The sequence below is a fragment of the Pituophis catenifer genome, unplaced genomic scaffold (genome assembly GCF_029215685.1).
Source record: "Pituophis catenifer annectens isolate HBS135680 unplaced genomic scaffold, rPitCat1.0.hap2 SCAF_3, whole genome shotgun sequence".
Taxonomy (NCBI): domain Eukaryota; kingdom Metazoa; phylum Chordata; class Lepidosauria; order Squamata; family Colubridae; genus Pituophis; species Pituophis catenifer.
This window is the reverse complement of record NW_027256883.1, coordinates 47,274,332-47,289,552: the sequence shown is the minus strand read 5'-3', so window position 1 is coordinate 47,289,552 and position 15,221 is coordinate 47,274,332. Positions and strand designations below refer to the sequence as shown.

The 15,221-nt window shown below is 42.2% G+C and overlaps 1 protein-coding gene across 3 annotated transcripts in view; it reads right to left on the bottom strand.

Annotated features, from left to right (window-relative positions):
• The window catches only part of CDH2 (cadherin 2), a 158,482-nt gene that overhangs the window by 25,535 nt on the left and 117,726 nt on the right, over positions 1 to 15,221 (bottom strand). For all 3 annotated transcript variants that reach the window (XM_070940566.1, XM_070940567.1, XM_070940568.1), the window contains exons 8-10: positions 13,737 to 13,874; positions 12,343 to 12,528; positions 592 to 848 (exon numbers count right to left, since the gene is read on the bottom strand). In XM_070940566.1, the coding sequence (XP_070796667.1) occupies positions 592 to 848; positions 12,343 to 12,528; positions 13,737 to 13,874 (581 nt within the window). The remainder of the gene's footprint in view (positions 1 to 591; positions 849 to 12,342; positions 12,529 to 13,736; positions 13,875 to 15,221) is intronic.

Below are 15,221 nucleotides of genomic sequence, written 5' to 3'. Positions count from 1 at the left end.
GAATGACTGTCCCTATGAAAAGTGAGGAAAGGAAGCTATTTTTATATTACACACAGTTCTCCAGATCAACTGGCAAGAGAGCTCAGCAAATGTGGGTCTAAATGACTAAAGGCAAGACGGTGAATTTAAGGTAACAGACCATGTCAGACTGGAACTCTGATATGAAGCTACCCTGAAGGAACGCTGTAGGAGAAATAAGAGTTTTGAGAATAAGAAAACGACAGTTGCAGAAACTCACTCAGTACAAAACCCAGCCAGGTAGAATTTGGGAAGAATTGTAGATATATATATATATATATTTTTTTTTGGATAAACCAGAAGCATGATCAGTTTGAGGATAAAAATACTATTTCAGTCAAAAACAAAATTGAAAGTATTTGGGCAAAGCTGTGTTAATGTGGTAGACATGGAGTTATTTGCTTGCACCAGACAATTTTAACTTCTAGAACACTGCATGTGTAGATGCATAAAATGTATCTGTAAATCATAGAGATTTAGATGAAGAACACTTTTTTAAACAATCTGCAAAGGAACAAAGAAGGGAGTCATTTATTTATAGATAACCAAAGGGTGAAGGCAGTTATGGGTTACCTTAAAGTAGTCTGTTGCATGTAACGATCTGGATCCTGAGCTGTGAATGATGTTAAAACAGCCCCAGGAAGAATCCCTTCCTCCTGACGTATAAGCTTTGTGACTGGAACAAAAGTTGGGCTTTCATTCACATCAATAACTGTAATCGATACAGTGGCTGTGGACTGAGGAGGATGCTGTATTCCTTTTGCCAAAGACACTTGGTTTTCTGCAGCTACGGTCAGTACAAATTTCCTATTGCTCTCAAAATCAATAGGCTGGCAAAAGCAAAATACAATATAAGTTATTTTAGTCATAGGCTACACACAAAAAAAAAAATAAGTACAATATACCAACATATAAGAGAAGTTGTAATATTACAGAAATACTTATTTAAAGTCTCTTGAAAATCTTAAAGATTTGCAACAGGAAGGAACAAACTATATGTGAAAGCCTTGTTATTACTATTATACAAACACAGCCTCCTCATTTTTGAAGTTGCTTCTTATCCTCTAGAGCAGGGGAGTCACCCTCGCTGCATCACATTGCCGTCATGTGACTTTTTCCCATTCACGGAGCTGGGGTGGGCATGACTTGCACATGACACATCTGGCCAACAGGCTGTCAGTTTGACACCCCTGCTTTAGAGCTGTTATGACTGGCTCTTCCAAACTCCCTTGCATGAAACAGATCTCTAGTAGTGTACATTTTTAATGACTATACTATGCTAGATAAGACTTGATCAACCAATCAATCAGTAAACCAAACAAAACCTAAACTAATCTGATTCACTTTAGAATAATTCAGTGTTTTCTCAGACTATTTCATTTTTATTTTGAACAGTATGAAACTTTTTGACCCTCAGCACAAACACTCAAACTGCCTCAGTGTTCTATTGGGTCTTATGTAGTACAAGTGGGCTATAAATATTTCAATTGTCTTTTAAGCAGAAACTCTGTGCAGGCTGTTTGAAAACTGACTTTACAAGTAGTAAGTGGTGGGCTCACAACTTTTAGCTTGGACAGAAGTCCATTACACACTAAATTCCATTACAAATGGAGACACCACTATGATGATTACTGGAATGTCTAATTAATTTAAAATAATTTACGTATTTCATTCTACAAATCAGTATGGCTCTGTAATACATTCTAAGGTGCCATAAAAACATATGCATAACTTGAACAGGGAATATTCACAACCTAAACATGCTACTCTCGGGCTTTTCTGTTATGGTCTACAAGGCTCTACCCATAGAAATTTGCTAATTGGAACAACATGCAAAGACTAGAATAGCCTCTAATATCCTTTTCTATGAACTTAATCTATTTTAATTTACAGTTATTTTCAACAGCTTCTGGAATTTCTTTCTAGTTTGAGAAATATTGCTTCATTCCATATGATGCTATTTTTTATTGTACTTTTAAGTATTGTAAGTAGTCAGCACCTTTCAAAGGGCAGCTGGAAGATACATATGAGGATGTTTGTAATGTATATTTTGAAAATTACATATTTGTTGGATGCTACTTTATCTAATTTGGGACAATTTTAATGTGTTTTGAATTTTTAACAGCCCCCTTGTGATTCTGTTTTTTTAATATGATTAAAGTTAATTGAATTTGTTTATGGTTGAATTAGCTAGCTATTTTGCACTTATAAAATTATTTATATTGTATTTCAGTGTTTTAGTAAGAAACATATTTGATATTAGATATTTTGAGGGCCATTTTTTAATTATACATATATGGTATAAATAACAAACTATTATATTGAATTTCATGGTGGTTGTGGACAGTTGCTGTTATTATTATGCGTTGATTAAGAGCAGCTCAAAATGGATCTGGAAAAATTATTAATTTTAGATTTGTCCACACTAATCTTTATCAAAACTAACATTACAATGTAAGCTCTGCCCTTAAGCAACTAAATAAGAGGCAGTTTCATTGTGAGATCACAATGCATATTCTGTTACTTGTCCCCTACCTCAACTATCTCCTATGGAAGCCATTCTCACATATTTTATATGTTAACTGAAACTGCAGAAATGGCTCTGAAGATCTGTAATCACCATTACGTAATCAGCAATAGAAGTTGGGTATATTCCTTTGACAAGAAATGTGAACAGATTACATAGGCATAGTTCTTAATCTTTTGTTTTGACCCCTAGAAATTTTGCTGATGGGTGTGATATTTGGAACTTTTGTAGCATAAAAAAAAAGAAAAAAATCAAAAACTTCTCTAATATCTGCAGTTTTTTATTCCATATGATTTCCAATAACTCATAGTAGTCAGGGCAACTTCTACCGGTATATCAATTTTTTTTAAAGATTATTATTTATTTATTTAACACATATTTATATGCCGAACACAAGCTAAAAACATACAATGATAAAAGAAGAATCTAATTAGTAGTAGTAATTACTACTATTAGTAGTATCCTGAGCTCAAGAACCCCAAATATATTTCACATTTAGCTGTTTATGCTGTCAAATTCAGATACCGTTTTCATGGAGTGAGGGATTGCTTACCAAATAAAATATAACCCCTTCAGGAATCATTACACTGTATTAGAGCTAATAAGGGCTTAGTGCTTCTCTGGGGAATTTTTCCACATTTATTTATCCAGTTTTTCCTTCATTTTTTTCTTGCTTGTATTATGACAGGTCTAAAAGAATTTAATTTGAAGCAAACTGAGCTGCTTCAAATAGATTATACTTTTGAGCCTTTCATTTCGTCCTCTTTACAGAGATTTAGTTCAATTTTAGCTTTTCTGTTTTGTTTTCCATTTCAGACCTTTTTAGTTTGAGTGGTTCACTTACGCATGAATATAAAGTACATCATCATGTACTTCTTATGAAAATGTTATACTTTTGGAAATATACAACAAAATAATCTAGAAATATGAAGTGATTCTCTTACTCTTCATACTAGTATGAAGAGACATTCTACAATACTGAAACTATAGTTTAATTTCACTTTGACTGAGTGCTTGGGGATATTTCATGCAAGGAAATGAAGTCTAGTATATGTACTGAAAGCGATTGAAATACCTATAAAATGGACATTGACTTACCTGAATGTCCTTTTTCGGAACGCTGCGTATACACTCCAGCATTGGGAAAATCCTCCTATCTGACAGCAACTGAGAGAACTTTTTTTACTTATCTACCCACTCTGTGCTCTATCCACGCCCCCTTTTGCACCCGAATCCCCAGTCTTGAACGAAGACACCACAGGTAAACTACAACAAAATTTATTAACACAAAACCACCACAAGCCAACATACAAAGAAAGGGAGGGAAATGGAGTGTATACGCAGCGTTCCGAAAAAGGACATTCAGGTAAGTCAATGTCCATTTTCCAGAACGCTGCTACTACACTCCAGCATTGGGACATACCCAAGTCTAACTCCCAGGGACGGGCAAAACACTATCCAACTCAGAGGACCCAGACACCACTGCTTGCAAAACTCGTCGCCCAAAAGACGCCTCAGCCGAGGCATAGGCATCAATCCGGTAATGTCTTATGAAAGGCGACAAAGAAGTCCAGGTAGCCGCTCTACAGATGTCCAACACAGAAGCCTGGGTAGCCCAGGCTGCTGAAGTAGCCGCACTCCGCGTAGAATGAGGCAGAATGTTCCCAGGAACAGGACGACGCTGATTCTCATAAGCAGCAGCAATACAGGCCTTAATCCAACGACCAATCGTAGTCGACGACACTTTCTGACCCATGGATGCAGGATGAAACGAAACAAATAGGGCCTCCGTCTTCCGAAACTCGGCCGTCCTACGCATGTAACGTCTCAACGCCCTGCGCACATCCAGAGTGTGCCAAAGAACCTCCCGATGATGACTCGGCGACGGGCAGAAATCCGGAAGCACTAATTCCTGCGCCCGGTGAAACCACGAATTAACTTTGGGCAAAAAGGCAGGATCCATCCTCAGAACCACAGTGTTAGCATGAAAAATGCACAAGTCTTTCCTGACGGATAAGGCAGCGAGCTCAGAAATGCGCCTAGCCGACGTGATCGCCAGGAGAAAGGCAACTTTGAACGATAGAAACTTAAGTGAAGTGGAACCCAGCGGCTCAAACGGGGACAAAGTGAGAGCCTGCAAAACTAAAGATAAATCCCAAGAGGGATAACGGTGAACCGTAGGCGGTCTCAGGTTCGTAGCTCCATGAAGAAACCCCTTCACCCACGGATGATGAGCCAAGGAAGTGTACGGCGGACAGGACAGCACAGTGGCCAGGGCCGCCACCTGGCGCCTGAGAGTGGCGGGAGACAAACCCCGCTCCAAACCCGCCTGTAGAAAGATGAGAACATCCTGAACCGATGCAGACGTAGGATCCACATGAGCAGTCGCACACCAACGGCAAAAGGCCCTCCACGTGGCTTCGTAGATCCTCGTCGTGGATGGACGACGGGCCGACTGAATCGTACCAATCACCGTATCCGGCAAACGGCCTTTCTTCAGGAGGACGCGCTCAAATGCCAGACGGCCAACTGCAGCCACTGGGGCTCGGGATGACGAATGGCCCCCTGACACAGCACGATTCGATGTGGAGGAATCACCCACGGTTCCGTCACCGAAAACTCCACCAGATCCGCGAACCACGGCCTGCGGGGCCAATGTGGAGCCACCAGTAACATCTCTGCCCTCTCCGCAATCATCTTGCGAACCACCTGCTGAATCAGTGTGACGGGCGGGAAGGCATACAGCAGACCCGCTGGCCAACGACACCGCAGAGCGTTCGTGTCTTCTGCCGCTGGAGACGGATAACGAGTGATGAACCGGGAAAGCTGGGCGTTGGTCGGACTGGCGAACAAGTCTACCAGAGGCCGTCCGAAGCGAAGACAAATCTCCTGAAATAGACTGGGAAGCAGCTGCCATTCGGCCTGGTCTATCACTTCTCTGCTGAGCCAATCCGCTCGTGTGTTGGCTTCCCCGGAAATGTGGTCTGCGAGGATGGACTCCAGATTCCTCTCCGCCCAGTTGAACAGACGTGTCGACTCGAGCATCAGCGACTGTGACTTCGTCCCCCCTTCCCGGTTTATGTGCGCTTTGGCAGATGTATTGTCCGTGAGAATCAGGACATGACGGCCCCAAATCAGCGACTGGAAATGCAGAAGGGCGAGACGAATAGCTCGAAGTTCTAATAGGTTGATGCTCAGTGCACGTTCCTCTGGAGACCATAGTCCTTGGCCCACCTGGGCACCTAGGTGGGCTCCCCAGCCATGGAGACTGGCATCGGTGGTGATCACGATCCGGTCTAGTTCCAGGAAACTGCAACCTTGCAGGATGGCCGACGACTTCCACCAACCCAGTGACAGTCTGACTCGCGGAGGCACGACCACCGTCCTTGTGGAGTTGGAACTGCCTGTTCTCTGGAATGGAAGAAGAAGCCATTGCAGTGGACGAGAATGTCTGCGTGCCCACGGAACAACGCGGAAGCACGAGACCATCTTCCCCAACAAACGTGACAGCGTCAATAGCGGAGCCCTCCTCCGGGTTAGCACTTGGCCCACAAGCGATTTGATGTTTTTCGCCCTCTCTGAAGACAGGAAAACCTGACCCTTCTCTGAGTCTATCAGGGTCCCGAGGTGTAGGATCGCGGTCGTGGGGACGAGCTGGCTCTTGTCCAAGTTGATGGAGAAACCGTGCTCTCGGAACGTCGAAAGCACCCTGTCTCTGTCTTGCGCCGCTTGTGTCCTGGACGAGGACAGGATCAGAATGTCGTCCAGGTAACATAACACCCTCACCGGAACGGTACTGAGAGAAGCGGCCACTACCGCCACCAGCTTGGTGAAAGTCCTGGGAGCCGAGGAAAGACCGAACGGCATCGCACAGTACTGGTAATGCCTGCCCGCATACTCGAATCGCAGAAACTGTCGATGCGAAGGAAGTACTGGAACATGCAGGTACGCTTCTCGCAAATCCACCGACTGCATCAGGTCCCCTTGGCGAATAGAAGACAGAATGGACCGAAGGGAGTGCATCTTGAAACGACGGTAACGTACCGCCCGATTCAACTCCTTGAGGTTGAGAATGCCTCTGACTCCTCCCGAACTTTTGGGAACCAAAAATAGAATCGAATAGAAGCCGGTTCCCCGCTGGTCCAACGGGACCGGTTCTATCGCACGGATCTCCAGCAGGTGCGCTATCTCTTCCACCATCAGGTTGCGAGAGTCTGTGGACAGGGAAACTGGGCACCGGACGAACCGTCGTGGGGGCCGATCCATGAACTCGATTGCGAGGCCCTCCGAAATAGTACGACGCACCCACTCGTCCGGAGTGGACCGGGCCCACCGATGACAAAAGGCCCGAAGACGACCTCCCACTGGTCCCGGAGTCGGTGAGTCATTTGCCCCTTCTGAAGGGCCTAGAAGTGGATCCACGATAGGGGCGCTTGGAGGAGGACTGTGATCTGCCACGCTCTCTGAAACGTTGTCTGTCGGAGAAGCGGTCTGGAGTCTGGAACGACTGCCGGTAAGTCGAGGGGCCTCCCTGCCCCGAGTAGGAACGAAATGGCTGACGTTGCGTGTAAGGGGTGTAACGCCTGTCCTGTCTGCGAAAGGACGAGGGCATAATTTTGCGTTTGTCTTTGTCCTCCACAAGAATCGGCTCCAATGCCGTGCCAAACAAGTTCGGAGCTTTATACGGGGCCGCCGCCAACTTCCACTTGGTTTTCACATCGGCTTTCCACGGCCGTAGCCAGAAAAGGCGTCGAGACGTGACAGAGGTCGCTAACGCCCGCGATGCAAACTTGACAGAGTTCAACGAAGCATCCGCCGAATACTCTGTGGCTGCAATAATTTTGTTAATATCGTGGCGCAAGCGGGTATCCTCTGGAGGGAGTCGTTCCTGAAGTTGGCGCAGCCAGATCAAAGAAGCCCTATTGAAGAATGAAGTAGCCGTGGCAGTTCTAACAGTCCAGGCCACGGCTTGGTGAGACCTACGAAAGGCCAATTCGGTGCGCCTGTCCTCCGATTTGAGCCCCTCCAGCGGATCGGATGAGACCATCGAATGCGAAGTGAGAGACGCCACCGGTGCATCCACAGTGGGCACGTCCAACATGGCTTCAAGTTCGGGCGCCGCACAGAACAGCTTCTTATCTAAATTGTTTGGTGCAGTGGACGACCCTGGTTGGGCCCAAGGCGCTTGCAGAACATCCGCGAACAGTTGAGGGCACGGAATAAAGTCCTTCTCCTGCTTGACTTGCTTAAACAGGGCATCATGCGGACCGGTCTCAGACGGGGTAGTCGGGGGTTGTGCTCCCACCGAACCCAGATTAGTAGTCAAACGAGCCTTGTGAAGGAGGGACTTAAATAGTGAGGGACGAAACAAGCCCGTGAAGGCTGGAGTGTCAGGTAACAGACCTTCATCCTCAGAGAATTCGAGTTCATCGGGGCCCTCCTCGTCATGGCCCGAGCCCTCAGACGAAACAGACTCACGAGGCGAGGGGGAACGAGCCCTGCGAGAGCTAGAAGAGGCCAACGTGCCCGAAGTTCCCGCCGCCGATGACTGGGCCGCTGTCTGCGCTCCGGCCGCCATAATAGAAGCCAACGCTGTTGACAACATCGTCTGGAAGTCGAACTGGGACGAAGGCGGAGGATTGCCCACTTCTCTGAGTCCCGCTGCTGTAGGCGTAAAAGTGGCCGAAGGTTGGCTTCGAGGGGGCGGAAATGCCTCCAACCCCGCTGAGGAAACATCAGGCATCGCCTGGGACACGCCCTTCTGCCAAGCCAAGGAACCGGATTGGACCGCTCTCCGCTCCGAAAGGTCAGGAACCGGAACCGTCTGGTGGGCGGATCCCGCATCACCACGGACCAAAGAAGCTGACGCCTGCTTGGCCTTCTCACATCTCTTTTCCAAGGCGTTATGACGCCTGAGAGCATCCTTCTCAGCGGCAGAGGAGGTCTTAGAGTGGCGGGACTTGTGACCGCCAGACGCAGAGCGTTTGCCCGATTGTTTCTTGCGGGACTTAGATCTGACAGGGCTAACCTCCTGATCACTGTCTGAGGAGAACGAGCAGTCCGCCATGGTGAGGATGCCCAAATTGAATAGTAATTATAAATTAATTGTAGTAATAAATAATGAATCAGTGATTGATTGCTTGATTAATTGATTAATTGATTGGAAATATGCTTATTTGAATAATTAATTGATTGATTGGATGACTGGCTGCTTTGAAGACAAAATTAAGAGATATCCGCTTGTTTGATTAATTAATTGAAATTTTGCTTAATTGCTAATTGATTGTAGAATTGATAGTCTGGCTACCGCTCTGGGCAATGTACTATGCCCCAACAAACAGTGCTGGCCCTCCTGCCACGCTGAATCCAAGGGCCCCCTGTTTCTGCCCAGGAGAGAGGACAAGCCTTGCACAAAAGGCTGCAAACGGGGTGAGCGATAGACTGGTGATGCTCCTCCCCCCTTCTTTCTTCCTTCGAGTCAATGCCCAGACCGGGACAGAGACTCAGCTGCCAGACCTCGGAGTAAAGGCTGCGGCCCTTTAACTAGGGTCCGCGCTGCCACGAGGTGCATTCAAAATGGCGGCCGCCCTGATGACTCAAAATGGCGGCCGCAAGTTGGTGGCGTAGTTACAAATGGCGGCCCGCCCGAGCTTCGTAGGATGGCGGAGCGCTTTTTTTCCCCCCCCTGGCGCCGCTCAGACGCGGACGCCAACCAGGGCTGGAGATCGGAGCGGTTTTGGCGCGTCGGGAGGGTAGCGAGCCCCGACAGCCACGCTACACCCCCCCCCCCAGTTGAAACTTACGGCCGGAGCTCCGAGGCCGACAATCCACGCCGTCAGAACACAGCGCCGCCCGCAGAAGCCTGACGGGACGGTCGCTGGATAAATCACGCCTCCAAACTCAGCGAGCCGGTAGCCGCGCCTGAAATGTCCTCCGGCCCGGCTCGCCGTTCCACACGAGAGTCGGGGAGCTATTCCCTTAGCCCCGACCTCTCTGGCAATAGTAAGGCTTCACCGGATCCGCCCCGCAGGGACAGAAGCCGGCAGCAGCAGGCGCTAAAGCGCAAAAGCCGGTACGACCCAGCTCCCTGGGCACGAAACCGACAAGCAGCTGAGGGGCTCACCAGAAAGAAGACAGAAGTCTAAACTGAACCGAAAAACAAAAAAAGGGAAAAATAAAAAGGGGGCTAATCAAAAATAACCAAAGGCCTAACGCAACACTCAGAGCACAGAGAAAATCCTCCCAGTGTGTCAGCAACTGAGAGAAAGACTGGGGATTCGGGTGCAAAAGGGGGCGTGGATAGAGCACAGAGTGGGTAGATAAGTAAAAAAAGTTCTCTCAGTTGCTGTCAGATAGGAGGATTTTCCCAATGCTGGAGTGTAGTAGCAGCGTTCTGGAAAATCTATCATTTTTAATTTACCAAACTATAAACATGAATTGAGCAACAGTTGCATGCCATGAAGAATGACAACACAAAGGATTATTTCTTCCCTATCATTATCGGATATTCATAAACCGAATCACCTTACAAATATAGTTGTGGCATACTGTATGAATGCTGCTTTTCTGCTTCAGGGCTGGATCTATTATTGCAAACTAAAGTCATGAACATGAAAACTTCCCAGTAAGGTACTGAATATTTGTGATGTAACAATCTTCATAAATGTGGTATTTGTTTAAATGTAAGTTTGGCACTGATGATGATAATGATTTTAAAAACATAATGAGGCATCATGAGACTACTTTGAAGTCCATCTCTTAAACTTCATTTTCACTCCAACTGCAAGCTTGGTAATAGCAGTGATCCCAAATAGGGGGGAAAAGGAAAAAAGAGATTATATTTTTTTAGTTCATATTGCAGAGATAATTGATCCAATTCTCAATATTATGCCACTACATTTCTCTTAAATTATGTTTGTACCTGCAGATTTATATTCATTGGGGAGATTTTAAAACAAATTGATCTGCTGCTTGCACATATAGTTTGATCCTAAATAACATAATTGGCTACACATAATGCAATTAATTTTAGCAACTGCAAGTCAAATCAGACTCATAAAACAACAAATAGATTAAAATCTATTGTTCTCAATCAGAATTCTGCCATTTATAAATTAAATATCGTGATCTAATTCAGGTTTTTCAAATTATGTTGTGTGGAACCCTAGTGTACCATGACATCTATAGCTGTTGGATGATATATAAGACATATCACATTATAATTCCACACTAAACCAATTAACTGATGCAGTGGAGGTATTTCTTGGTGTGTGGAGACTGTGGGAGTTTGAACGGGGAAGAACAGGCTTCTACTCGGCCCTAGCATGACTACATGGCTCTGGCTCTTGGCACTTTCTATCTTTTAATCCAGATTGGGCTGCACTATTTCAAGCCGAAGCAGTGCACAATTTGAAGGTCCTTCTTTTCAAGAACAGGTGATAGCTGTGGACAGCTTTTTTGCATAACTTCATATTATATTGTATCTGTTCCTAGTCCAGGGCTCTGCACACAATTGTGCCTTAGTCAACTCTCAAGTGGATTACTGCAATGTGTTCTACATTCCGTTGCTCCTGAAGAGCTTCTGGGAATTGTAGCTGTTTCAAAATTTAGTGCTGTGAGCAATTATAAGCATTCTTCATGGTAACACATCTCTTATGGGAGCAGAATTGGTTACTGGTATGTTTCTGGGTTCAACTCAAAATGCTGGTGGTCACCAGAAAGCCCATCACAGCATTGAGTTGGGATATTTGCCTGTTCCCAAACACTTCTACCTTTCCCATTAAATTTGGCAGGAGAGACGTACTATTGGTCCTGTTGGTTAAGAAATTTCATCCTGTGAAAACCCAGGAAGAGTCTTTTCTTTGTGGTGCTTACACTTTGGAACATTATCCCCTAGATTATATTGATCTTGATCAGGCAAGACATTTGCAAAGCTATGAAGACATGGTTGTGTGTCTAGGTATAGGAGTTGGGTTGTCAGAGCCTGTGATATTGTTATGTTAATTGCTGATTGACAACAATTGGCTCTTAGCTATGTGTTTTGCTATGTGGTTATTTCTTAATAGCCACCCGACTTGAATTAAATTAAAAAAATCACTTGAATACAAGGTTATCTTTAGCCATTTTTCTAAAGTATAACAAAAATGGTGAATCAGTGAAGAGAACCATTTTTTAGATTAGAGTTTTTGTAAATTTTAATTAATAGGTTTTGTGGTCAAGTTTTTTTTTAAAGTCCTTGATATAGTCCATTTGTTGCAAATTTAAAAATGTGCAACACAAAACATACCAGATTTCTTAATATGTGGATTTGAGATAGTTCAATTTGGCCACTTTCTTTTAGACAGAAACAATCTTAAACTACCTTTCTGAATTACCCATTCAAAGCAGACAAAGTTCCATTGTAACAATATTTAATTAAATATATTTCACAGGAGTACAGAAGTGTCAAAATTGTTTTTAGTTTGAAAATATTATTTAGTCAATTTGGAAAAGAACAAAGAAAATCAAACATCAAACAATTTAGACCAATTTAGTATTTCAATTTTTAAAATCAGTTCCACAGAACCTTCTACAGTAATTTTGATATATACTGTGGAATAAATTCCTTTGAACAAATTAGCTAGGTTCTTTAAACGAAACCATTGTAGACTAATACCACAATGCATATACTGAGGCTTTGAACAGATAAATTCTACCATTTCAAAATATTTGTATTTATAGAAATCTACCCTTAATTTGCTTTCCTCATTTAACAACAGGAGCTATATCTGTTCATGCTTAACTTGGCAAATACATACCTTCACGACAGTTACCAATCCGTCATTGCTATTTGGATCAGTAAGAATGGTAAACCGGCCTGAGGGATCGCCACTTGTCATTCTGTATACTGCATTCCAAGCAGGTGTGTGTGGCTGATCTTTATCTGTCACACTTAAATTAGCTACTATAACATCCACTCTGTTTTCAGGAACTTCGCCATAGAACTAAAAATATAAAGCACACATACTTATGTACAAGATGTCAACTTAGTATCCCTGAAACATTATTATGTTGTTTCTCTGTTGATGCACTGAAGATCCTTCATGTTCCTAAATGTCCAAAGAGTAGCTTTCTTGTGGAAAATCGTCTAAAAGGCTAGGCCACAACTTCTGATCTACTAAGATAGCGCCGCCGGAGGCTGCCTCAGTGAAATGCTCTCTAATAGTTTCTTTATTTTTAATTATTTTCTGCAACTCACTATGGATTTCTTACTCACAAGACCATCTTCTATTTGTACCCTATGACTATCATTAAGTGTTGTACCTTATGATTCTTGATGAACGTATCTTTTCTTTTATGTACACTGAGAGCATATGCACCAAGACAAATTCCTTGTGTGTCCAATCACATTTGACCAATAAAAAATTCTATTCTATTCTATTCTATTCTATTCTATTCTATTCTATTCTATTCTATTCTATTCTATTCTATTCTATTCTATTCTATTCTACTCTACTCTACTCTATTCTATTCTAATTATTATCTTCATTCAGAAATACTGTGCATGGGAACATTAGTTGGTATTTTAAAAGAAGTAACGTCTCTCTGACTCTTATGAGCTAGACCAGCCTTCCTGAGCTTGGCCAGATAAGGAAGATTGCAATTCTAGAATTCCTAGGTATAATGGATTGTAAGAGAACTAAAATAAATAAACAAACATCTGCTTCTGTTTATCAGGCAAACACTATAATTTATCTGTCATTTCCTTATTTGGTGCTCTAGGTAGCAAGTAATTCTGATTCATTGATCCATAGTCATTTTTCAGACTGACGATCACACTTGATCACAAAAAGTCGGTAGAGCCAGGAGAAAACAATAATTCATTTAATATACAATGAATTATTTCAGTAAACAATACATAAATTTAATTCAGTGATTTTGTGTATGTAATGTTGTTTCTGATATACAGACACATAATCTATATCTATATTTTCATTCAAAATTATAGTGCGATAATGGTTAATACTATCTTATTAAAGTCAGAGAAAGTCACTGAATGGCTAATACAGCTTGGTTCCATTGATGAAGAGAGAATGAAAATATGGAATTGAAGTTCTCATAAGTCAGAAACATATTCAATGCATTTAGTTTACTAGGCAAGCAAGTAAGAACTATCCACATTCTACATCCCTTTTCTTTACTGCATACTTACAATCATGGCGGTGAACTCTGGGGGATTGTCATTGATATCTGTCACTGTGATGATAGCAGTTGCCGTATTTGAAAGACCATATGTTGGATTTCCTTCCATATCTGTAGCTTGAATTATTAATGTATACTGTTGTACTTTCTAAAAAACAAAAAGCATCATCACAAGATGACATCAAGAGCAGTTACAGATAAAGCCAGCATTCCAAGGGGATAGCAAGTATTCAATAAAGTAATTTTTTTATGATGCAGTGAATTTATCACATTGGCCATTCCTATTAATGTCACTTAAACTGAGATTGGACTTGCAATAATTTAATTTAATTAATTCAATTTATATACCGCCCCTCTCCAAAGACTCAGGGCGGCTAATAATCAAGAACAATGAACAACACTAAATTCCAAAAGCACTGTTTTCTTGCTTGGTTTGGTAGCTTTTAAATGGGGAGAGCTATATCTAAGAGTAGTTTTTTAAATAGCAGGCAATAATCAATTGAAGAGCACTTTTTATAAAATATATTTTTCATTTTTAAAGACCCAAATGCTGCATAACAGTCAAAAGTAAAGTAGGTTGGGTTTTATTATCTTTTTTTAAGAAGGCTCATAAGAACTAAGCATGGGAGGGCACATTCTTGGCAAATGATTCAAAATGCCAAGGCTTTGTGGTGAGGGGAACTGGAGGGTAACGGTGGCAACAACCTCTCTGTATCACTATGGAAACCAGTGGAGGCAAGGATAACAGAAACTAGTCCCTAAAAGAGAAACCCAAACTAAATTATTTCATTAATGTTAAACATTAGGAACTAGATAGCTCTTCTTTGTCAACAGCACAGCTAGCTTCTTTTTTGCTTTGTCAAAAAAGAGCCTTTGGTGGTGGGAAAGTCTGCTCTTAAAGCACTGTTGGAATGAAGCCAAAGGCAGAAGAACACATTCTTCCCTAAGAAGAGGAATTCGCTTGCTTCAGGAATTAAATTGTTTGAAAATAATTAATGCATTTTATTAATTATTTTAAAATAATTAATAATTAATTTTATGATGTAGTTACTTGCAACGTCTTGGTAATGTATCTGATATGAGACATAATCAGTTATAAAAGAAATATTCTTTTTCCCAATATTTTAAAAATAGGATTAAGCATCCTATACTTCTTGTACTGATATAGAGATATTAATACCTAAAGTTCACCATCTTCCAAGAAGAAAAGTAATAAATATAGGCCTTTTTGATGTTGTTTTACAATATTAAGGTCACGAGTCATTTATTGATATAGCTAAAAATATTATATTTTTATAAGAAAAATACCATTCCTGGAGAATCAATTTTTTATAATGATACTTTTACGTATTTCATTTCTTAAAGTAACATAAAAAATGTTACTTTTTTTTAATACAGAGGAAGTTTTTCAAAATGCTCCACTGAGAATCTATGTTTAAGGAAAACCAAGTTATTTAATTTTTTTTAACTTTTTTAAATTTAAAGATTTAAATTG